This window comes from Theropithecus gelada, chromosome 7a (assembly GCF_003255815.1).
Source record: "Theropithecus gelada isolate Dixy chromosome 7a, Tgel_1.0, whole genome shotgun sequence".
Taxonomy (NCBI): domain Eukaryota; kingdom Metazoa; phylum Chordata; class Mammalia; order Primates; family Cercopithecidae; genus Theropithecus; species Theropithecus gelada.
The window spans coordinates 19,316,100-19,341,296 of record NC_037674.1 but is presented as its reverse complement, the minus strand read 5'-3'; the positions used below and the strand labels follow the sequence as shown (position 1 = coordinate 19,341,296).

General features: G+C 44.6%; 1 protein-coding gene across 9 annotated transcripts in view; it reads left to right on the top strand.

Annotated features, from left to right (window-relative positions):
• The window catches only part of FRMD5 (FERM domain containing 5), a 343,392-nt gene that overhangs the window by 265,548 nt on the left and 52,647 nt on the right, over positions 1-25,197 (top strand). For 7 of the 9 annotated variants that reach the window (XM_025390457.1, XM_025390458.1, XM_025390453.1 and 4 more), the window contains one exon: positions 23,263-23,367. The exons of the other annotated variants lie outside the window; for them this stretch is intronic. In XM_025390457.1, the coding sequence (XP_025246242.1) occupies positions 23,263-23,367 (105 nt within the window). The remainder of the gene's footprint in view (positions 1-23,262; positions 23,368-25,197) is intronic. 9 annotated transcript variants of the gene reach the window in all.

Sequence of the window (25,197 nt, the reverse complement as noted above, 5' to 3'; positions counted from 1 at the left end):
GGATTACAGGCATGAGCCACTGCACCCGGCCTGGAGAAGATATTTTTAAAAGATCTGGGGGGCAGAGGGGAGAGTTTTGCTTTCTGTGGTACAGTGTGCCCTCCCGTCCATATGCCTAAGAAATCTTCACGAAGGTTATGTTACACTTGAGTGCATTTAGAGTGGGATGCATGCAATGTGTGTCCAAGAAGTTCCATGTGGTGTTTTGTGTATGAGTGTCCTATGTTGGCATAGGATGGGGGCATGGCAGGCATATAAAAGGCCCACTTCGTTCATAATGATATTCCACTGTAACAAGTAAAAGTACTTTCATATGTAAAAAAATAAATAAATAAATTGAAATGTCCTCAGTAGTAATTTAAATCAGTTCTTCTCTGCCCACAACTGACCATGACTTTGGCTTTTGTTTAGTATTCTTTCTAGTTCTTTGGGTTCAGGAAAATTTTTTATTTTAAAAAAATGACATTTTTCTGCACTCCAGCCTGGGTGACACAGCGCGAGACTCCGTCTCAAAAAAAAAAAAAAAAAAATGACATTTTTAATGAAGGGAGTCTTTACTTCCTATAATGACCAAGCACTTCCTGTTGAACCAACTCTCCAGCAGGTTAGTGTAAATGTTGAATAAAATATAAAAAGCAGTCACCTAATGCCACTGGAGCATAATAAAAAGTAGGCAGGATAGGGTAGGGTCTACCCTTGGAAGAAGGAAATGGCAGCGGGTAAGTTTCCCCTTTTTTAATGGCTTTTAGATTAAGGGATGTCCTATCTGGTGTCATATAAACTCATAGAAACCTGCCAGGTGCTATGGCACACGCCTGTAATCCCAGCACTTTGGAAGGCCAAGGTGGGTGGATCACTTGAGCTCAGGAGGAGACCAGCCTGGGCAGCATGGTGAAACCCACCCTCTACCAAAAAAAAAAAAAAAAGATAAGTAAATAAATAAACTTATAGAAACCCACAGTTTCTATCAAACCCACAGAGGCCACAGCTTGGGATAACCACAGCAGCTGGAAAATGAGGAGGAAAATTCCAGAAAGGAGAGAGGCAAATGGGAAGCCCAAATTCTGTGCATAAATCCTGCCCAAATATCTGGCTCACCCGTTAACTACATATGCATGGGACAGACTCCAAGGAACCCAGCTAAGCCTAAAAGAACTACGACTTCTGAATAGCAGTTCTTTTTTTTCCTTTTTCTTTTTTCTTTTTTTTTTTTTTTTTAATTAAGAGACAGAGCCTTACTCTGTTGCCCAGGATGGAGTACAGTGGCGCAATTGTACTTCACTGTAAACTTGAACTCCTAAACTCTAGCGACCCTCCTACCTCAGACTCCTGAACAGCTGGAACTACAGGCATGTCCCAGCACACCTGGCAAATTTTTTTTTTTTTTTTTTTTTTTTTTTTAGAGACAGGGTCTCACTATGTTGCCCAGGCTGGTCAGGAACTCCTGACCTGCAGGCAAGAACCGCTGGTCCTGGCTGCATCTCATTTTTTAAATGATGAAAATTAATTTTTGGTTTATTGAGCATTTAGTTTGGAAAAATATTATTTTCATAAGTACCTGGGACTTTAGAATTTGTCAGCCAAGAGCCCTCAAGAACTCCAATCTTTGAGGGTACCATTTCAGAGCTAGTTTGTTGAATGCCTTCTTGGTGCCCAACTGTGTATGCTGGGGAATTGAAATATCTTTAGGAGGTTAACACATACACATATGAAATTAAACAACACAATGTCAAAAGATCTCTATACATTGTTCATGCCATAGGAATTAAGAAAAATCAGCTGTACGCTCGCGGACTACTCAGATATATAAGATAGCCCTTGTGCTTAAGGAGTTTGTGGAGCTTAGTTTATATAGCAACACAGTAACAGAAGATTATAAATGATGAAATAATATACAAATAAAGGAAAAATTACTTCTGGTGGGAAATAGAAGACTTTTTCATGGACTCAGTACCATGTGGTCTAAGTGTGGAAGGCTGGCTAGAATTTTGACAGATAGAAACAAAAGAGAATATTTTAAGCAGCGGAAACAGCATGACCAAAGGCACAGAGGTGGGAAATAAAGAGATTGTTTGGGGAATGTCATGTAGCCAGACTTGCCTAAAACAGTGAGTGTATGCCAGCTTGGAAATGGGAAGGGAAGTTATATGTTTGAATATTTGTCCCCTCCAAAACTCATGTTGAAATTTAGTACTGAGCCAGATGCAGTGGCTTATGCCTATAATCCCAGCACTTTGGGAGGCTGAGGCAGGAGGATCACTTGAGCCCAGGAATTCAAGACCAGCCTGAGCGACACAGCGAGATGCAACTCTACAAAAAATTTAAACATTAGCTGGGTGTGGTGGCACAACCCTGAAATCTCAGCTATTTAGGAAACAGCAGCCAGAGGCTCTCTTGAGCCCAGGAGCTCAAGGCTACAATGAGCTGTGATCACACCACTGCACTCCAGCTTGGGTTACAGAGCGAGACCCTGTCTTTAAAAAAAAAAAAAAAAAAAAAAATTAAATGTAGTCCCAAATGTGGCATTATTGAGAGGTGGCAGCTGGGCGTGGTGGCCAAGATGGGAGGCACTTTGGGAGGCTGGAATGGGAGAATCGCTTGAGCCCAGGAGTTTGAGACCAGCCTGAGCAGCATATTGAGAACTCATCTCTACTAAAAATAAAAATATATAGTTAAAAAAGAGGTGGGATGGGCGCAGTGGCTCACACTTGTAACGCCAGCACTTCAGGAGGCCAAAGTGGGTAGATCACTTGAAGTCAGGAGTTCGAGACTGGCCTGACCAACGTGGTGAAACTTTGTCTCTACTAAAAATACAAAAATTAGCCGGGCGTGGTAGCGGGTACCTGTAGTCCCAGCTACTCAGGAGGCTGAGGCAGGAGAATCGCTTGAACCCAGAAGTGGAAGGAGGTGGAAGTTGCCGTGAGCCGAGATCATGCTACTGCACTCCAGCCTGGGCAACACAAATGAGACTCCATCTCAAAAAAAAAAAATTAGCTGGGCATGGTGGCTCACACCTGTAATCTCAGCTACTCAGGAAGCTGAGGCAAGAGAATCACTTGAACCCGGGAGGCGCAGAGGTTGCAGTGAGCAGAGATTGCGCCACTGCACTCCAGCCTGGGCAACAAGAGCAAAAACTCTGTCTCAAAAACAAAAAAAAGAGGTGGGGCCTTTAAGTGGTGTTGGGATTTGTAAGGGCTTTGCCCTCCTGAATGGCTTAATACATTAATAGATTAAAAGGTTAATGGATTAATGGGTTATCATGGGAATGGGACTGGTGGCTTTCTTAGAAGAGGAAGACAGAGCTGAGCCTAGCACATTAGCACACTCCACCCCATTATCATGTGATGCCCTGTGGCACTTCAGGAGTCTATAGAGTCCTCACCAGCAAGAAGGCTCTTGCCAGATGCAGTGCCTTAACCTTGGACTTCTCAGCCTCCACAATTGTAAGAAATAAATTTCCTTTGTTTATAAATTACCCAGTTTCAGGTGTTCTGTTATAAGCAACAGAAAAGGACTAAGGCAGTGGCCGATGGGATACGGCACTGAAAAGTAAATGATCAATCATGGAGAGCCCCAAGTGCAAAATAACAAAGTCTGTGCTTTGCTGTAAATAGAAAGAGGGGTCACAGAGGCCAGATTTGGTAAAAAGGAAAGATTTCATGGACAATGTGGAACTTTTGCCCTGAAGGAGAGGTTGTATTCATTTTCTAGGGCTACCATAGCAATCACAGATTGGCTTGAAACAACAAATTTATTCTGTCACAGTTATGAAAACTATAAGTTTGAAATCAAGGTGTCAGCAGAGATATTCTCCCTCTGGAGACTCTAGGGAAGAATTCGTCCTTGCTTCTTCCCAGCTGCTAGTGGTTGCTGGCAATCCTTGCCATTCCTTGCTTTTTACTACATCATTCTGATCTCTGCCTCTGTCTTCCCTCTATGTGTGTCTACGTCTTTTCATGGTCTTCTTATAAGGAACCAATAATTGGATTTAGGTCTACCCTAATCCAGTATGGCCTCATCTTAACGAATTACATCTGCAAAGACCTTATTTCCAAATAAGGTCACATTCTAAGGTTCTATGTGAACACGAATTTTGGGGGACACTATTCTACCCAGTACAGAGGTGAATTAAAAGTATCATGGAATATCCAAGGTCTTACAGTTCTGGGACTACTTCATCCTTGATATTAAAGTACTCTCTTATGGCCAGGAGCAATGGCTCTCGCCTGTAATCCCAACACTTTAGTAGACCAAGGCAGGAGGATCACTTGAGTCTAGGAGTTTGAGACCAGTCTGGGCAACATGGCAAAACCCTGTCTCTTTTTTCTTTTCTTTTTCTTTTTTTTTTTTTTTAGATAGAGTTTCGCTCTTGTTGCCCAGGTTGGAGTGCAATGGTGTGATCTCGGCTCACTGCAACCTCCACCTCCCGGGTTCAAGCAATTCTCTCTGCCTCAGCCTCCCAAGTAGCTGGGATTACAGGCACGCGCCACCACACCCGGCTAATTTTGTATTTTTAGTAGAGAAGGGGTTTCTCCATGTTGGTCAGGCTGGTCTTGAACTCCTGACCTCAGGTGATCCACCCACCTTGGCCTCCCAAAGTGCTGGGATTACAGGAGTGAGCCACCACACCCAACTGGCAAAACCCCATCTCTAAAAAAAAATACAATAATTAGCTGGGCCTGGTGGCACATGCCTGAAGTCCTGGTTACTTGGGAGGCTGAGATAGGAGGCTGTCTTGAGCCCGGGAGGCGGAGACTGCAGTGAGCCAAGATGGTACCATTGCACTGCAGCCTGGGTGACAGAGCGAGACCCTGTCTCAAAAAAAAAAAAAAGTATTCTCTTTTATGGAACATTATTATTCATGACAGTGTATTATATGTTATGATTAATACCTAATTATTCATGACTCATTTATATTTTGACTCATATGTTGTCATTGGTAGTAACAAGAATTTCATTTCACTGTAAACATTTAAAATTAAGATATCACTAAATACTAATTCCAGCCTTCTCCCTGTCTTTTGCTCCCTTCCATTGTTCCAGATGAGTAAGGTTAAATGCATTTTTGGAGAGAAGAGGGTTATAAAACCCTCCACAAAATCTGTTTTCTAAAGCAAAGCCATTCCATTAAGCAACCCTAAATTTGGATTTTCAAAGTCCCATAAACTCTGAAAAACAAGTTGTTAAAACTTATAATGAGTTTCGGTGTTGCTGCATTTGAAAATGCTTGCCTCTCAGCAGCAGCCCTTGTACTAGACTGCTCTAGGAGAGGGAGAGGGCAGATGTCTGAGGGACTCTTGTCTTTGAGACCATCATTTCAGACATTAGTTGAAATTCTATATTCTTGACCTTCATACATTCTTTAATTATGAATTCCTAGCAGTCATAATTTGTAAAAAGCATATGAACAAATCCCCTAATGACAGATCGGAGATGATTAACTTAAAATATTTAATTCAACTCAGAAGAGCCAAAGATGGAATATCTTCTCCTTCCTCTCCCTCTACCCCTATACCAGCAAGCCTGACTTTTTCTAACAGTATCCTTAAGTTAGAGAAAATGCAAATGAAGCTTTGGGGATTCAACTTAAAATGAAAACATTTTGCAGCTGTCATGGCTAATTTGACAATAAATATGAGCATCAGTAATTCTCTTAATATATTTCTTGAATAAGAGTCTTAGAGGTAAGAAAATATTGCCTCCAAAGGCTCCTGCTGATGCGCTACATCTTCAGATGTATTTCATGTCTGGAATTGACCCACTTTCTTTTGAAAATGATCACCAATATACAACTTGAAGTTAGTGTTTAGGCTCAGCTGAGCTCACAGGAGCACCCCCACCGTAGTTTTCTGTGCAGAATTAGTTTCAGTTCTGCTGGCCAGTCTGAGAAAAGAGCACTTAGAATGGTATTTGTATGACATAATTTACTACTTTTATTTTTACAGCTCTTATGCTGTCAAGATTTATTTTTTAAGTGCCTGCCATATTTCAAGAAGTGAGCATACCAGGAGAAGTAAGACAAAGTCCCTATTCCACCCACCCAGCTCTCCATGACAACTTACAGATAATTACAACATATTGAGAAGCAGATACAACATATTGACAGGGTTATGCCCAGAATGCTGTGGAAGCTCAGAAAAGAGCATCTAAAACTTGCTTTAAAGAAATGTACAAGTAGCCAGGCACCTGTAGTCCTAGCTACTCAAGAGGCTGAGTGGCAGGATCACATGAGCCCAGGAGTTTGTGGCTGCAGTAAGCTATGATCAGTCACTACACCCCAACGTGGGCAACAGAGCGATCCTCCCACCTCAGCCTCCTGGGTAGCTGGGACTACAGGTACACGTTACCACACCTGGCTAATTTTTTGTATTTTTTGTAAAGATAGGGTTTCACCATGTTGCTCAGGCTGGTCTCCAACTGCTGGGCTCAAGCAGTCTGCTTCTTGGCCTCCCAAAGTGCTGAGATTACAGGTGTGAGTCACTCTGCCCGGCCCAAACACGATTTCTGTGCTTTGATATTGACTTCAACCTTGGTACCTACAAGAAGATAATGTATTCTAGCAAACATTTTTTTTAAACAGGATTTGCCAAAACAGTGCGCTCTAAAAAGAAATCAATGCAATGGCTGATCTAAGAAATCTTAATTATTTCCTTAATTAATTCAGTAGTCAGAGCCCTGAAAGAATTAATGGCCCATTCCCCAAAGTCATTGTGATAATACTCAATTTAAAGATAGCTTTCAACCTGTTCTCCCAGACTCCTGGCTGAACTGAAATTGTGGAAACTGTCCTGCATTCCTAATTCTCATTCACGCCGCTCTTCAAATTGGTCACTTAAATACTGTTTATTCTGCCACCTAAATATTTATTTAATTTTTATCCTCATTGCCCTTATTGCCTATTATAGCTCACCTGGATTGTTACAGTGATTTCCCAACTAGTTCTTAGCATGGTATACACAGCCCTTCACCATCTGGCCCTTGTTTACCTCTCCATATTGATCTCCTGCAACAGATGTCCTTGTACCAGGGCAGTTACTTGAAATTCCTAGAACATGCCCTAGACATGATGGTCTCACTCCCACCAGACTACCCCTGTACCTTGTACATACCTCTGTTATGACAGCTATCATCCCATTGTAATTTGGGAGATATTCTCCCCTACCCAAAAATAAGGTTCACTTTCTAATTAATAGATAGTCAAAGGAATCATTCTATCATTCCTCATCTCTAGAGTCTCCCTGGGTGGGAAGAATGGGCACAAGAAATAGGGCCCCATTACTTTCTTGGAGCACAGGGATGACTTGAATGCACTGAGGAGGCTGCCCCAGAAACTGTTCATTGGCTCTGCATCTTGCATAATCTGATGCCACACGCTTTTTTAAGCATCTTTTTTTGTCGTCATTTTTTGTTTTGAGATGGAGTTTCTCCCTGTCGTCCAGGCTCTGAACTGCAGTGATCTGGGCTCACCGCAACTTCTACCTCCCAGGTTCAAGCAATTCTCCTTCTGCAGCCCCATGGGTGGCTGGAATTACAGGCACCCGCTACCACGCCCAGCTAATTGTTGTATTTTTAGTAGAGACAGGGTTTCACCCTGTTGGCCAGGCTGGTCTCAAACTCCTGACCTAAGGTGATCCACCTGCCTTGCCTCCCAAAGTGCTGGGATTACAGGCATGAGCCACCATGCCCAGCACTTTTCTAAACATCTTTGACAAATTAAAAAGAGCTCACACCTATAATCCCAGCACTTTGGGAGGCTGAGTTAGGATCACTTGCGCCCAGGATTTTGAGACCAGCCTGGACAACATGCTGAGAACCCATCTCTACGAACAAACAGACAAACATTAGCTGGGCCTGGTGGCACATACCTGTAGTCGCAGCTACCCAGGGGGCTGAGGTAGGACGATTGATTGAGGTCAGGTGTTCAAGGCTACAGGGAGCCATGATTGCGCCACCACACTCCAGCCTGGGTGACAGAGCAAGATCCTATCTCAAAAAGATATAAATAAATACATACATTAATTAAAAAGAGCACCCCAGAGAACAACTATAAGACACTCTACCTGGGGAGAAAAACCTACAGAGCCAAATAAACTTGTCAATGATGCATCTTTTTTTCTTTTTTTTCTTTTTGAAACGGAGTCTCGCTCTGTCGCCCAGGCTGGAGTGCAGTGGCCCAATCTCAGCTCACTGCAAGCTCCGCCTCCCAGGTTCATGCCATTCTCCTGCCTCAGCCTCCCGAGTAGCTGGGACTACAGGCGCCTGCCACCTCGCCTGGCTAGTTTTTTGTATTTTTTAGTAGAGACGGGGTTTCACCAGGTTAGCCAGGATGGTCTTGATCTCCTGACCTTGTGATTTGCCCATCTCGGCCTCCCAATGATGCATCTTTTTACTGATGCAGCAGCTTTTCTTGTCTTGAACTGATGACTTCTTTTGGCCCATACATGTCATGCTGAAGATTAGGGAGATCTGGAGTGTGGAAAGGAAGAACAAGATTAGTAACCGCCTTTGGGAATGCAGAGAAGGTGTATATAACCTCTCATGTTATCCCTGGCACCTGCCTCATCAGCTTCCCCATCTGGGGGATTTGGGATTGGTTATCCACTGATATTTAATCTCCAGGATATAGAAATTTGGAAATGTTCTAATCAAAAATCTACTGGCTGGGCGCAGTGGCTCACACCTGTAATCCTAGCACTTTGGGAAGCCGAGGCAGGTGGATCATTTGAGGTCAGGGGTTCAAGACCTGCCTGGCCAACATGAGAAAACCCCATCTCTACTGAAAATCAAAAAAAAAAAAAAGCCGGGCGTGGTGACGCACATTTGTAGTCCCAGCTACTTGGGAGGCTGAGGCTGGAGAATTCCTTCAACCTAGGAGGCAGAGGTTGCGCTGAGCTGAGATCATGCTGCTGCACTCCATCCTGGATGAAGGGCAAGATTCTGTCTCCAAAAATAAAACAAATAAATAAATTTATTAAGGATGAGTGTGGTGTCATTAAGAAAAAAAAAATCTAAAAAGAAATCTGGCTTTAAATGCTGGTCATTTTTTACTTCATGATCTTCAAATATTGTTGGCTAAGTTACTGGTTTCTGTTAAATTTTGAGGGTTTCCCTCTTTGTGTGCCTTCTAGGAGAAGTCCAGCCTCTATACTGTTTTCAACAGGAGTAGTGTTCTGGTTGAAGCAGGCCAATAGTGCCCAGGTCTAAGGAATCCAAAGAGTTCAGAAAAGAATTCAAGCAATGGGCTGTATATGTGTGCATAGCTACCAATTTGTAAATCTAGTCAGAGGACTATAAAGGCAACCCAAAGCTGCATAGAAGGATGGAGCTATAGGTTGCTTCTGCAGCAGCTACATGAGAAAATCAAAAAGTGAGAGTCTAGCGTTTAGAAAGAATGTGAGCTTTGGAGCAAGGCAGCGTGGATTTGAGTCCCATGTACTAGTTGTGTTATCTTAAGCATGTCACTTAACCTCACTAAACCTTTGTTTCTCTTTATAAAATGGGGTTAATAGAAAGTTGTTAGCATTAGAGATAATGTTTGTAGAATGCTTTGCACATGGTAGGCTCTTAAGAAATGGTAGTTACGATTTGGGGTTTCTGTCAAGAGTGGTGTGATGGATGCTAATGCTCCACCCAGGTCCCCACTAGGGGTCCTGTTGGCAGTGGTCAACATTCAGTTACTGCTTGAGACAAGCTTATAAAAGACTTGGTTATCTTGGCTTAACTTGAAACAACTCTAAAGGCCATTCTGGCTCCAGATCTCCCCATGGTCCAACCAAGTCAACACTAGGCCCACATGGCAGCTCAGCTTCTCCCTCTGCTCACTCCAGCTTTTTCCCCCTCTCTTCCATGAACTTTTTTTTTGTTTTTTAAGACAGTGTCTTATTCTGTTACCCAAGCTGGAGTGCAGAATGCAGTGGCACAATCTCAGCTCACTGCAACCTCAGCCTCCCAGGTTCAAGCGATTCTCTTGCCTTGGACTCCCTAGTAGCTGGAATTAACAGGCATGTGCCACCACGCCTAGCTAATTTTTGTATTTTTAGTAGAGATGGGGTTTTGCCATGTTGGCCAGGCTGGTCTCGAACTCCTGGCTTCAAGTGATCCCCCCGCTTTGGCCTCCCAAAGTGCTGGGATTACAGGCGTGAACCTCCACGCCTGGCCAAAGAGCACTTCTGAATAAACATCCTGCATGCTGAACTCTGTCCCAGAGTTTATTTCCTAAGGAATCTGACCTGTGACAGATGATAAGGCTGGTAGCCAATTCTATGTTATCATTTATCACCCATGGATCTGAAGCCCAACGATCCTGTGACATCTTGGCGAGGTGTCAGGCTGTATTATAGAAAGACAGGCAAAGCACCAGAAAAACTGTAAAAAGAAAAATCTTAGAAATGTAGCACTTTCCTATAGAAAGGCATTTGATAATTTCCAAAAGTTAAAAATATCCTAAATCCTGCTCCACAGGACCCCAAGAGCATGGAAGTATTCTTTAGCCTCAATTTCCTGAAAATAACTTGACTATGAGGTTCACATCAGTATAATTAAGCAAATGTAATGATTAGTCTTTTCCAGTATTGAACTTTTAATTCCCTTTCCAATGGCAAGGACCCAGTTAGTGACCTTCCTGGAAGCAAAGCCGTTTTACTTGCCCGTGACTGTGTCGGTTGTATAAGAAGTTACTTTAGAGCCGGGCTGCATTGTCGACATCTTTCTGGAGTTGAGGCTGGGAGCCCCTTGTCTCACTCAGCTTCTTCCCCTTCCCTCCCCTCCCAAGTACAGCCTATGTAGTTGGAATCAGCAAACTAGATAAAAGGCTGTACCCAGCAGACCAATTCTGAAGTGAATGTCTAGAGTTAAGCTAGACTCTCATTTGGATAGGGATACCATCTCCAGGAATACCCTTACGCCAGTTTGATCCTCTGTTCTTTCCTACACTGATCTCACTGGGTATTAGGAGTTGAAGACTCGGGAAGGAGGAGCTCATCAGGTAATTAGCCTGGTCATAGTCATTTAGTAATTAATCAACAAATACTTCTTGGCCAGGTGTGGTGGCTCATGGCTGTAATCCCATCACGTTGGGAGGCCGAGGCAGAAGGATCCCTTCAGCCCAGGAGTTCAAGACCAGCCTGGGCAACATAGGGAGACACCCCCCCTTCAGAAACTTTAAAAATTAACTGGGTGTGGTGGCGCATGCCTGTGGTTCCAGCTATTCCGAGGCCGAGGTAGGAGAATCGCTTGAGCCCAGGAGGTCAAGGCTACAGTGAGCAGTGATTGTGCCAGTGCACTCCAGCCTGAGCCTCCGCAACAGAGCAAGACCCTGTCTCAAAAGAGAAACAAAAACCCACAAATACTTCTTGAGGATCATGTACAGCACTGGGCTGTGAACCATGAATGCAAACACTGGACACCATGCTTCTATCTCTCCCAGTAATGGAGAGGAGAGTGGACTTAAACATGGGAAGGTTAGCATTAGGACAGCTAAGCTGTGCAGGCAGTGAATACTATGAGATCAGAGAAAAGATGGCTTTTTCCAAGTCACTTCTTCAGATATCTCTAAACCGCGTGTCTCTGCAAACTTGAGATAGCTCAGGTAGTGCCTTGCTCAGATGAGACCCTCAGTAGATACACATTGAATTGAGTGTTTTTCCCAGTGGTTTTCCATTCACTTTTTGGCCTTCAAATAACACAATATTCAGTTGGCAGCAGATGTTAAGATTTTTTCAGCAGTAATATCCCAACCAGTGTTGCTGTGCAGCCCTCAGTGGACTCTAGGTCTCATGTTTGTAACCTTGCTGTGCACAGGCACAGAGGATGACAGGGATGTGCCAGGGGCCTCAGGGAGCCTGCTGGGCTCAAGGTTCCTGCCTCCCCTCCACTCACCCCTACTCTTCTTGACCAAAAACTGAAGAAGGAGCAGTCATACACTTCCAGAAAACTTGCCTCCTCTGTCTGCTATCTCCATCACACTGCAAAGCCTGGACCATGATTCTTCCTGATGCACTGGGGACCTGGTCATTCCCACCCTACCCCCAGTGCACATTAAGACATACATTTCCAAGCCCAAGAATTATTTATTTATTTATTATTTGAGACAGAGTTTCGCTCTTGCTGCCCAGACTGGAGTGCAATGGCACGATCTCAGCTCACTGCAACCTCTGCCTCTCGGTTTAAGCAGTTCTCCTGCCTTAGCCTCCCAAGTAGCTGGGATTACAGGCATGTGCCACCATGCCTGGCTAATTTCTTTTAGTATTTTTAGTAGAAATGGGGTTTCACCATTTTGGCCAGGCTAGTCTCAAACTCCTGACCTCAGAGGATCCGCCCTCCTTGGCCTCCCAAAGGGCCGGGATTACAGGCAGGAGCCACCACGCCCAACCCCTAAGAATTATTTATAGACCAAGAGACATCTGTTGCTGCTCAGCCACTGAAATACCACATCTGGGAGAACCCTCAGGAAACTAACGAGTTGAGGGACCCAGTGGCACTTGTCTCAAAGCACATCCACAGCTTCTGCCTCAGCCAAGTTTTGGAGGCTCTGCCTCTGGTTAAGTGAGATGACGTTGCAGGGGACACTTTATTAGCCCCTTTCCATCTCTTTCAGTTCCTATCCCTTCTTCATCTGGACAGTTGAAGAGTTCTCAATCTTATATACAAGATCATACAAATAAATCTTTATTCCCCACCCTCACCCCAACCAGACTGTCACCCCTAAAGCCCTCGCATATAGAAATCCAGCAGTCCCACTACTGCCTGGGTTATAGTCTAGGAAATAGCGGGCCTGGGAAGGACAGAAGCTGGTATTAGCCTCAGTATCCACTCTGAGAAGATCTCGCAACGATCCTCATTTTATGAGGCTGGAGGCGTGCATTAGATGATCTAATGGGACTTTTCCATCGCTCACAGTGGAATGTAAAATGACCAGACTTGTAGCAGGAAAGTAGTTTCACATAATGGTGTTCACTGTGTCAGGCCTGCTAGAGGCAGTTTCTAAAATTGAATGGATTCTGTTTAGTTACTCTTTCCATTTACTTTGAGCAATGGCCCTGAGTTTTTTAGATTAATTTCACTAGCAATAAACATCTACCTTGTTAAATCTACTCGATTACCCTTTTTAAAGAAAAAAAAACCCTAAATCCTTGTTTAGGAGAAGATGAACCTGGGATGTGATAACTTTGATCGACTAATAACAGAGGATTTTGAGCACATAAGGGGACATGAGATTATTTGTGGATAGAGAAACTGAGGCACAGAAAGGGAAAATGACCTGCCCAAGAGATCACAATCAGAATGTGCCTTTTCTTACTCCCATCACTTCCCTTCTGCCCCAAACTCCCTGCCAAAGTTGAACGTGGAGGACTTGCCTCCTTGGCATGGAACTACATGCTCAGCATATTTCCTATACCCACCCCAACCCTCCACGGAGGGGCAGCTGGATCCTCTCCCAGGAAAAGGAGAGAAAGGAGAAGGCTGGTCTTGATAGCCAAGACAGAATTCTGACTGAGGAGCCTCAAGGATCACAGATGTAGAGAGGAAACAGCAGGTTGAGGTTCTGGGGCAACTTCCAGCCCCACCTCCTAGGTAAGAGAACCCAAAGGCCAGGATAGGACATGTTCTGGAACAGACTCCCTGTCACTGACAGCAGATCTGGGGTGAGAAGGGGAGTTCTTTCCCCAGATTGAGTTTGATGATAACTGCTGGCTTTACTTTCTGATGATCTAGTTCATAGCAAAAGTGCAGTGAGTTTTGAGCTAGTTAGCCATTGAAAATAAATGGTAACTGGGGACTCGAACTTGCAAGACAGAGTTGGGTAGCTGCCCACTGTCATGAAAGGCAGAATTTAAAAACCTGGCAGGAAGGAGCAGTGTTTCTCTGTAGTATTTAACTCACAGCCTAATGCTCTGAGGTTGGTACTCTTGGTATATGAAAACGTGGAAGGTTAATGAAAGTGGGGTTTGTGCTGACACAGTTGGATTGTGACAGAAGTCAAATATCTGCTTCTCTTTCCCTTATCCCTGTAGTCTTGGCTTCAAGAGCTGCAAGACCAACAGATGCCAGTGATCCCCAGACCAGCAACAGCAGCATCACCTGGGAACTTGTTAGAAATGCAAATTATCAGGCCCCACAGCAGACCTATGAACTAGAAACTCTAGGGGTGGAGCCCAGAAATCTGTATTTTAACAAGCCCTCCAGGTGATTCTGAGGCAGACTCGGGTGTGAGAACCAATGGTCCGGAATATGGTATGGTTCCTAATTTGCTGTTTATTAAGGAAAGTCTGCCTTCTGAGTAAGCTAGCTAGCTTCCTCCTGTCTTGCCTCCTTCTCCTCTTCTCCACCACTGGGACAGCCACTATTGGAAGATTTGGGGTTTGTCCTGTATTTGTACAGGAAACTGTCTCTCCACCCATCTCTCTGGCTCCGGGCCCCAGCTGTCTCACTCCTCTCCTGGGACTCTCACTACTGTTGTTCCAGTGAGGTTGTTTCTACTTAGTGCTGGGAAGGGAGGCGTAAACCTGGCTTCTGCTCCTCTAGTGAGATCACAGATCAAGGCAGACCATGGAATTTGCTTCAGAGTTCTGCTTGCTGTGACAAGGGGCTTTCAAGGGAGGCCCTGGCAGTCCTTCTCCCAAGAAGCAGTGAAAATGACTTGTCTGGTCCTGGGATAGGATGCCAGCAGCTGTGTGTGACTGGGCATGCTCTGGGGAGGTTGGGGCTTCAGTCAGAGAGCTGTGGGCCCTGCTTGCCCATCCCTCTCTCATTTATCTGTCCATATCCTGTTGTGCAGTGCCCTGGGGAATCCCGGGGGAAGACACTAATGCTACAGGTAGCTCCTGTAGCTTTAACTACAGAGGGAACCTGTTCTGTTTTTTGAGAGAGATCAGGGCACTGGGTTAATTTCTTGAAATATATTTTGCCAAATGCTTTTTTCTTTTTATTCTAATTAAAGCCAAGGCATTAAAAGGTATAGTGTCTATTGGAATTGTGTCATATCTTATTCCCCTTACTCAACTCCTCCTTTCTAGGGAGCATGTCTGGAGCCTGTCACAGAAGCTTTGCCTTTGTCTCTGTGGCACTGACTAGAAGCTGCCAGGCTTCTGAGGGGATTTGGTTTGATTACATATATTTGATATTTTCTATTCTTCTGATCTGATCAGGGAAAAAATAGCCTTGGGTAAGAAGAAGATGCAGATGTGTACTTTAAGAGCTGCTTTGGGCATATTTCCAAAATGGTAGCCACTCCCAAATCTTGGGGACACTATAAGGTGGACATGTAGCCATGATCCATTCATGCATTCTTATCCAGGGGGGACAGGCTTCTGTTCCTTGAGTGCATTGACTCATTGCTGAGGCCTTGTGTGTTCAAGTCCATCCATCCTGGAGGAAGAATAGGTCACAAGAGGCTGAGAAAGTTGGCAGGAAAACTCACAGGGTTTTTATGTATATTTTGTGTCTTGATTTGAGCCCTACAGACATCCTTAGAGAGATGTAGGATTAACTCTGTTTTATAGATAAGGAAGCTGAAGTTCAGGTAGATTAAGGGATGGGTCTGAAATCACAAGCTGAGAAGTGGCAGATCAGGGCCTTGATTCTAAGTCTACTTAGTGCTCGTTCTCAAAGCCTTTGCCTTCCCAGAGCTCTTCCCCTTTCTGCTCCCTGTGCCTCATCTTCTAAGGAACATGAGTAACCTGATAGGAGAGTTGAAAAGGAAACTGCACTCAGACTGCACTCAGGACTCAAAGATCCTGACCCGTTTACTAATGAAATATGTCTACCTCGGGATACATCACATATGTTGGTGCTGGCCAGTAAACAATTTTTTGTGAAGAGGAGGGAAATAGCCAAAGAGTTATGAGGAACAATGAGTTTATCATATTTCTCCTGACCCTGGTCACCCAGGATACTCCCTAAAACCCCAGAAATTCCCAGATTTGCCAAACATGCATTTGTCCTTTGCAAAAATAAAAAAGCAATAAAATGAGTTGTCAAACTGTCCTTAGGGTTGGAGCAACGGGAAGTCAATCTTTCCCCAAATTCTGGATTTTCTTTACAAGTTATTTGAAGCAGCATTGTATGAGAAGTGCAGCTGTATTAGAGAATGTGTGTGTGTGTGTGTTGGGGGTGGGGAGAGGTGTAAGTGTGAGAGATAGAGAAGAGAGAGAGAGACAGAGAATAGAGAAAGAGAATATGAACTTCACAAATACAAAGCAATGAGTTTTTTTCTAACAAGCCTGGCTGAGTTTCCAGTAATTCTGCAGCTGTGACATGACTAGTCCACTGAGATATTCAGCACTGGTTGGAAAAATACAACTAAAGTTTATTCAATCAATAGCAAGATGCAGTGATGCTTTTAAGAGTCACCTTACTTGTAAAAGTGGCTTCACCAAAGATAGGAAAGATGAACGAGTTGTCTGCTTTTCTTCAGACCTGGCTCTGTTTTTCTTTCTAGACACTTCACAGGGTACAAAGATTTCATATAGAAATGAGACACCTTGTCTCTTGAAGCATCACCATTGATATCTCAATAAGACTAGCCCTCTCGTTAGCCGGGCTCTTACAAGCTGTACAACAGCAGGTTTGAAGTTCTGCTCAGAGGGTCTTAATTGCCCTTGTTGAGTCTGCTTTGGGCCATCTGTGCTGAAGGAACACTTAGTCCTCCCTCCCATGACATTTCCTTGCACACAGTGACCTCCATGTTCCAGATTGAATGTGATTTCCCCGCCCCATGTGCACGTCGTGCGTGTCACCATGTGGCGATGAGCAAAGCCAGTTCTCTGACCCAAGTGAGGACTGCCAACAGGGCTCCCTGCAGCACTGCACCTGGCATCTGAACCTACAGATATCTGTGTGACATCACGAAAATCACCCCAGCTCTCAATCTGCATGTAGAAGGGGGTTGTTGGGGCAAAGAAGTTGCTGTATTTAAGGATTTGGTGAGAACAGTGGCTAAGAAGCACTGATCCTCTCCTTCTGAGCTCTGATTTCCCTCCACTTTGGGTCCTGGCCACTCCTCCAGGAGCCACATGGTTACCTGGCCCCACAGCAGCCTCCTGGCACTGTAGTTTGGTTACCAAGAGCCTGCTTGGGCCCCATTCTTTCCAGCCTGATGGCTGAGTTCTGAGAGTAGGAAACAGAAGGGAGTACCTGGGTACTGGAGTACCTGGGTGAACTATGGCCCTGCCGCTTTTGTGGTGACCTGCTACTCAAGACAGTATTGCTTGCAGATGGACGTCTTTGCATTTCCCCCCTGGAATGAGCTTTCTTAATCTTCTCCCAGAGTGAGCTGGCTGCTCTTCTAGCTGCAGCCTCAGCAGTTTCTGGACAGATTTTGTTGGTTTACGACTAAGCAGGAAAAGCAGGAAAAGTGAGCTCCTGGGCCAAGAGCTCAGCAGGGGTTCCCTCCCTTCAAAGAAAGTGTAAAGAAGGTGCTGAAGTTAGGGAATCTGGGGCTCTGCTGTTAGCACTTGTGCTCCACACCCTCCCTCTGCCTCAGAAAGCTGGGCTGGGTGTAGCATGTGACCACAGAGGCAGGGACTGCACCCCAGAAATTGATTCACACTTTTCTGCTCAGCTCACTAATGCCATGGCCCTGAGAAGATGACCTACTGTGGCTGTTCCTCTGTAACATTAAAGTGCTTCTAGACAGCATCTGCTATGGAACCTGAAGGACGTCAGCATGCCACTCATGCCCGCACACCACTGATAAAGAAAGCAAGGAAGTATTTGGCCTACAAGAAATTTAAATATAAAGTTAAGCTAGGATGCAGGCTAAGATGCCATCCCATCCCTGGTGCCTGTTTCTTCCCTGGCAGGTCTCCAAGGACAACTCGTTCAACTCTTGCCCTTCCTCCAGGGTGCCTAGTCTCAGTGTGTCTTTCTTCCACCTCTGGACTCTTGTACTTTGGGCTATGGGTGCCCACTTTCTGTAATCCCTCCATTTTACTCTGCCTTCTCTAAGGGCCCGTGAAACCAAGGCCAGCTACCCGTTAACAGATTTTGAACCAAGACCATAGCATGTGGCCAGGAGGAAGTTGGAATCACTCTTACCCTCTGCTAGACTCACTTTGTTTGCACTTGCTTGTGAGGTACTTGTGTGCCTCACAAGTAAGCAGGATTGAATAAAGTGGAGCCTAATGAGTGGGGCTTTCTGCATATTGTCTTCTCTCATCAGGATGCTGCATGCCAGAGAGCCTGGGAATAACCTCATCCATGATGGGTTAAAATAAAGTTTCTCTCCTGCCCATGGATATCGATGATGAGAGAGAACATGCAATTAACCTTGAATACTTTAGGTCACTGGCCTGAGCTTGCTTACTGCTTGCTGCCTCAGTCCCTTCCCTAAAGAACAGGCAAACCATAGAGAACCAGAACCAGGCGTTCCAGGAAGGAGCAAAAATAGGAATTATCCCACCCTCAGAGCTGCACGGTGATTCCAAGAGGCTCATGAATCATTCTGTGCACCATATAGAGAGAATAAATGGGTTGTACCTATATGCACTGGTATTTTCAAAGATGTATAGGTACTGTTGTGGTTCATAAAATATAAATTTATTTTTTAAACAAGTGCTTAATAAGTTATTTTGATCCAATAATGTCTTTGGGAAGAGAATAACCTCAGAAGTTTAGCTGCAGGGTGAGGATTTGGGTGCTCTGCCTCAGCTCGCTTGTCCTGAAGATAAATGTCCTCAGGCATGGAGCTCTGACTTTGTGACTAAAAAGTAATCACTTGTCAGCGCAAGTGCCTGTTTCTCCAGTATAATCAGTGGCACAACATTCAATGCACGGTTTAGCCACAGTGCCAGGGCAACTGCAGGCAAAGGGAAGGGAGGACGGCTTTGCCACCTCATCAAAAGAAAAGACTGGCTGTCAGAGAATATTCCAGAAACCCCTGGACTTAGGACTGGGAGACCATGGAGAGGGTATCCTAGGACACAGCTGGCATCAGGAAGTACAAGGGGATCCATAAGCCCAGGAAGTGGTAAAATTCCTAAAATCTTGCCCCTGCCATTGGCTTATAGGGAGCCCATCCTGATGGTTCAGCTCCTGTGATTTCACCCAATGCTGCCTCAGGCCACTCCACCAGCCACAGGTGTGAGTACCTCAAAGGAAGGGCTTTGTCCAACCCTCTGTGAAAGGTGCCTTCGCAGCAGTGCTCTAAGTTGATTCTACCTTTGCATACCTGCTGGGGATTTAAATTTCATGGAATTCTGCTACAAGAAGGAAGTCTGTCTTCTACCTCTTTCCTCATTCCCCTCACCCCCACCCCAGCCTTGGAGAAATAGCAAAGGAAGATGCTTCTCTTCATTAGTCTATGCAAGAGACCTGCAGCTCAAAACAATGTGTCTAATACTGGTAACTGGTAAATGGGAACTTGAGGGAACTATGTCTTCACAGCTGGGAGCAGGGGGATTCACCAGGTGCTGAAAAGTAACCAGAAAAAGGTCTTTTTTTATGTAGCTGTAGGGAATGGGTAATGGGATATGTCCTTATTTCCTAACTACTCCAAGAGAAAAGCCATACTTCCTTTTTCTTCCTGTGAGGTGGAAGAAATCTGAAGTTGAATCTACTAAGTTCAGGGTTCTCACCAGCTAAGAGCCTTACAAGTGCATCTGAGCTCGCAGCCCATGAGAATGAGTTGTTTTATGGAAGGCAGGATTCTTATTAAAAGTCCATATGATCTCCATCACAGAAACATGTTTTCCCTATAGCTATCTCTATCGCATTGCTAATCTGGTTGTTGTATGTATGGAAGCAAACTTCTTCAGCCCGTAAAACTCACATCATACTGTAGTAGTGTTTGTGAAAAACATTTTTTCATTTTAAAAAAAAAAAAAAAAAAAAAACAGCTGATCACAATGCAATAGCCAGCTTTGTGCCAAGTAAAATTTGTAGAGAAAAACAATGAAAATATGCTACTGTCTCTCACTGTTTCATTTCAGTTGCTCTGAGAGAGATAATAGTGTAGGATATGCTGCATGGAATAGAGTTGAACGTGTTTCCTCTGCTTCCAGAGAACCTGAAATACCTCTTTAAGCTCTTCTCACTCTCTGGGCATCAGTGAAGAAGTAGTTAATAGGCCCTGCACAAAGAAAGTTCTGACGGAGTCCTTTGAAAGACCTGGTTTGTGGCCCACCACCTCGAAGTCCCAGCGTGATTCATAATGAGTCTCTGTCCTGAGAGTTACTCTTTCCTGTGGGGGACCAAAGACAGGGGGAATAGGGCCTGCGAGTTCAGGCTTATGTTGTGAGAGGGAGCGTGAGGCCAGCAGAAGTGATACCAGTGGGCTGGGGGAGCTCCCCAAACGTCGGTGAGACCTCCACCCCAGCTGGTGTCCAGGCTCTTGACACCATTGAGAAGATAATAATTCTGTCAAGGAATTCAAGGAAGAGTCAGAAAATAGTAAAAGTACAGAGATTTATTGCAAAGGGCAAAGTACACATTCAAGAAAAGGGAGCGTAGGCGCACTCAAGAGAGTCACACAGTGGGGTTTGGGATTTCTGTCTTTATGGGTTTCTTTAACCAAGGGGTGGAATATTCATGAAAATTCTTGGGAAAGGGTAGAGATTTCTCATAACCGCAGTGGCACCTATTTTTACAGCAAATATGGGTGGTCTTGGAACAGTCCTGGCGCTGGTAGGTGTGTGATCTAGTATGTTAATGAGTTGATAATGAGGTAGGAGAAACCTAGGTCAAATCCAGCCACATACTGGGTTCAGTAGGTATTAGCTAGCTTGGTCCATGCCCTGTTTTTTAGGGTCTTATCAGCCCATAGCCTCTAGTCATGTGAAACTGCTGTCTGGAATTTTTATTCTCCTGTGACCACCCTATATTATTCCTGTCTCAGACGAGGAGGGATGTGTGCCCACATGTTGCCTCCTTCTGTAGTTGAGCTGTCTACTCACCCATTCTTCCAGCTCCTGCAAGGACAAACTTCTTAACATAACTGCTACGAGATTAGCATCCTACCCTAGTTCTCCTTGGATAGTATGGGGTGAGCTAGCAGAAGGGGAAGAGGGGAGGTGTAAACCTTTTGTGAAGGTCTTAAAAGTATGCTCATTCTTGGGGCAGGGCCAGGCCCTTTGATAATTACCCACAGCCTTGGGCCTTGGCATGGGAGAGATCTTTGGATCTTATCTTACAACCTCAATTTGTGAGGCAAACGTGATAACCACTACACTACAGAAATTCCTCATACAACCTCAATTTGTATGCAAAATTAGACATAGACCCGCCAGAGATGATCATCTGAACTAAGCTGCAGAGACCACTGCAAGGAGGCCAGTGATGGATGCTGTGCAGGCTCCAGGTGTTTTGACAGTTTCCTGCAAGTCATTCTCCTCCCACTTCATCCTTGGCACCCAGGCAGGTCTCTGAAGTAGAAGGTTATGGGTTATAAACAGCCTAGCTTTTCACCATTTTGTGAAATCTTTCAGCCAACCTTTTCCCTTCTATTCGTTCAGTAATTTATTCCACAAAGAATTATTGAGGACCTGCCTGCCATGCCTCAGGCCCTGTGCTAAGTTCTGGGGGAAGGCTTCTGACTTCATGAAAATTACAGTCTAGAAAGGAAGCAGATAGTAAATAAATAAGTAAACAAATCAACAAGATAATTACAGATTGGTATAAGTGCTATGAAGGACATAAATGGCAAAATGAGATGGAAAGTAACTGGGAAGGGCTGTACTATAGGGAAAGGCCTCTCTGAAGAGGGGACATTTGAGCTGAGTCCTCAAAAAACAGGAGTGGCTGCAAAGAGCTGCAAGAAGAACATTCCCGGCAGAGGGAATGCAAAGACAGAGAGGCAGAAAAGCCTTGGGGAGTTCAGAATGGAAAGGCCATGGCTGGAGTACAGTGAGGAGAATGATTCTGGGTGAGTGCAGAGAGAAGTCAGGAGCCAGGCTATACAGGGCCTGGGACGCCATGATCAGAGTTTTCATTTTATTCTGAGAGCAACAAGTATTAAGAGAAGTGAGTAACATAAAGATTATTGTATGTTCACTGCCACATTGTTTGTAATAGCAAATTAGAAACAAATGTCATCAATATGGAACTGGGTAAATAATTTTAGATTCATTGCAGTGACATGCAGCAGTTAAAAACGGTGAGGCATATCTATATATATTGCTATAGAAGGATTTGCAAGATACCCTAAGTGGGAGAAAAGAGCTTAAAAATATGTTACAAAATGTATTTTTAAAAGAGGAGATGTATATGTATGTAGGTTTGCCTGTGTATAAAACATCACATAAAGGATATACAAGAGGGCTGGGCATGGTGGCTTACGCCTATCATCCTAGCACTTTGGGAGGCCGAGGCAGGCAGATCACCTAAGGTCAGAAGTTAGAGACCAGCCTGACCAACATGGTGAAACCCTGTGTCTACTAAAAATACAAAAATTAGCTGGACGTGGTGGCGCATGCATGTAATCCCAGCTACTTGGGAGGCTGAGACAGGAGAATCGCTTGAACCCAGGAGGCGGAGGTTGCAGTGAGCCGAAACTGCACCACTGCACTCCAGCCTCGGCGACAGAACGAGACTCCTTCTCACAAAAAAAAAAAAAAAAAAAAAAAAGGATATACAAGAAGCTGATAACAGTTGCTTCTGGGGAGAGGAACTGGGGCACAGGGTGGTCAGGGTGGAAGGGAGACTTACTGTTCATAGTATATCCTTTTGTATGTTTAAATATCCTACAATGTGCCTGATCACTTATTCAGCAAGAAAGAGATGATGTCTGAATTGCGGACACCCTCATTGCTGTGCAGAGAATGGACTGGAGAGGGCAAGAGCAGAGACAGAGGGTCAGTTAGAAGGCTTTGGCAGTGGTCCTGTTGAGGGATGGTGGTGGCTTGACCTGTGGTGTTGGTAAATGGAGAGGAAGAGATGTGGATGGATTCACGATTTACTTTAGAGGCTCAGCCAGCTGGGCCTGGTGTAATTACTGCTGTATTCCACACTGACATTCCCTACACCCACAGTTTAAGAAAACTTTGTGCATTTGAGATGGGAACTGGGCTTACCTGACTCTACCTTGACTTCTCTGACATCTTTGTGGTGGGAAGGGTTCTTGGGCTCCTTCCAGGTGCTAAAAACCTCTGGATTCCAGACAGTGATGTATCACAATGTGGAGGACATAGTTATGGACATTCACCCCTTTCATAGACACATGCAACAGTTGCAAACAACTTTTAATGGCTACAAAAAACAAAAAGAAACAAAACAAAGTTACACTGAAGAAGCCCACTCATTTCTCAATGGAACTTTCTTTCTTTGCAGAGAGATGCCAAAGGCCAGTACCTGTTTGACCTTCTTTGCCACCACCTGAACCTACTTGAGAAAGACTATTTTGGTATCCGCTTTGTAGACCCAGATAAGCAGCGGGTAAGTCAATATTCAAAACACAAAAGGAGGACAGAGCTAGTCAGTAAGCCTGAGGTCTTGAACTGTCATTCATATTCAAAGTCAAGGTTCAGGAATCAGGGACCAACCAGACCCTGCAGTTGGATGTCGTCTCTTCAAATCATAGCATTAGACCTGGAAGGCACCTTGGCTAGAGCTCACCTGGAGAAGCTTGTCATTTTACAGTTGCTGAAATGGCAGGCTAGGAAGCTTGAGTGATTTGCACAAAGTTGGAGGCGGAGCAGCTGGGCTGGAGTTGTGGGCCTCTCCTGCCCCCTTTCTAGTAAGCAGCTGAACCACATTGTACTGGTTAAGAAAGGCCTCACCAAAAGTGCCATACCAACCCAATTTAGACAGGACAGAGACAGAGCCAAACCAGCATGGGCCTTGCAGATCTTGCAGTTCTTGCTCTGCTCTACATAGCATAGGCAGCTCTGCAGACACAGGGCATTCTGACAGACAAGGGTTCTGATATTCCAGACAGATACAGGAACAAGTCCATTATCTCAGGCCCCTGCCTATTTCTCCACCTTCATCTCCCTGACCTGTCTTCTCCCTGCTGTGGTGCCACCAGACAGTAATATTTTTGCTCTCCAGATACATCCTACCTTCTTTCTTTGCAGAGCCTTCATCTATAGAGTTCCCCTGCCTAGAATCTTCTCCTTTTCCTCACCGCTCCACACTCCACACCCTTGTTCCAGCTAACTCCTTTTCACACTTAAGATCTTAGCTTAGACTTTCACTTCCTCTGGGAAGTCTTCCCTAACCCCACTCGGTATTAGGGATCCTCCTATGGGCCCCCATGTGCCCTCTGCTACCCTGTTATAGCACTTATTACAGCATTCTGTGATTACCTGTGTTCACTGCAAAACTATAAGTTCCATGAGGGCCTGGACTTTACCTCATTCATCACTATCTCCCATGTAACTAGCACAGGCCTACAATGTAGTTGGGGTTCAATAAACGTTTTCTGAAGAAATGAATGCGTGAGTGAGTTAATGGCTTATAGTGTTGTATTTCTTACATCCATTTGCTTAGCCTCCCACCTGCAGTTTCTATAACTTCCCTTCATCTACCCTTTGCTCTTTGTGGAGATGTACTCTCTGGCATCCCCACTGAAGTGGAGAGGTAATGGTGGACTATTTTTTACAAATGGTGTTTCTTTGTTTGGTCTAAACTTTTATCCTTAAAAAGGAAGGCTGGCTGTGTGCAGTGGCTCATGCCTGTAATACTGGTACTTTGGGAGGCTAAGACAGGCAGATTGTTTCAGCCCATGAGTTCATGACCAGCCTGGGCAACATGGCAAAACCCTGTCTCCACTAAAAATACAAAAATTAGCTGGAAATCATGGCGTGTGCCTGTAGTCCCAGCTACTTGGGAGGCTGAGACATGAGAATCACTTGAACCCAGGAGATGGAGGTTGCAGTGAGCCAAGATCACACCACTGCACTCTAGCCTGCGAGACAGACCAATACTCTGTCTTAAAAAAATAATAAAATAAAATAAAAGGAGGGCCAGTTACTCCAAGGTCTCTTCATCCCCTAGAGTAGTGGTATATGAAGAAAAAAAGTCAAATTGTATCCTGTTCATTGGTTTTTTAGTTAGGTCAGAATGTGCTTGAGGAGAGTAAGAGAATATGTGGATGTGGTCAAGGTTAAAATGAGAAGGAGCTAGAGAGAGATAAGAACATGGGAAAGAGGACGGGCCCAGTGGCTCAAGCCTGTAATCCCAGCACTTTGGGAGGCCAAGACGGGCGGATCACGAGGTCAGAAGATCGAGACCATCCTGGCTAACATGGTGAAACCCTGTCTC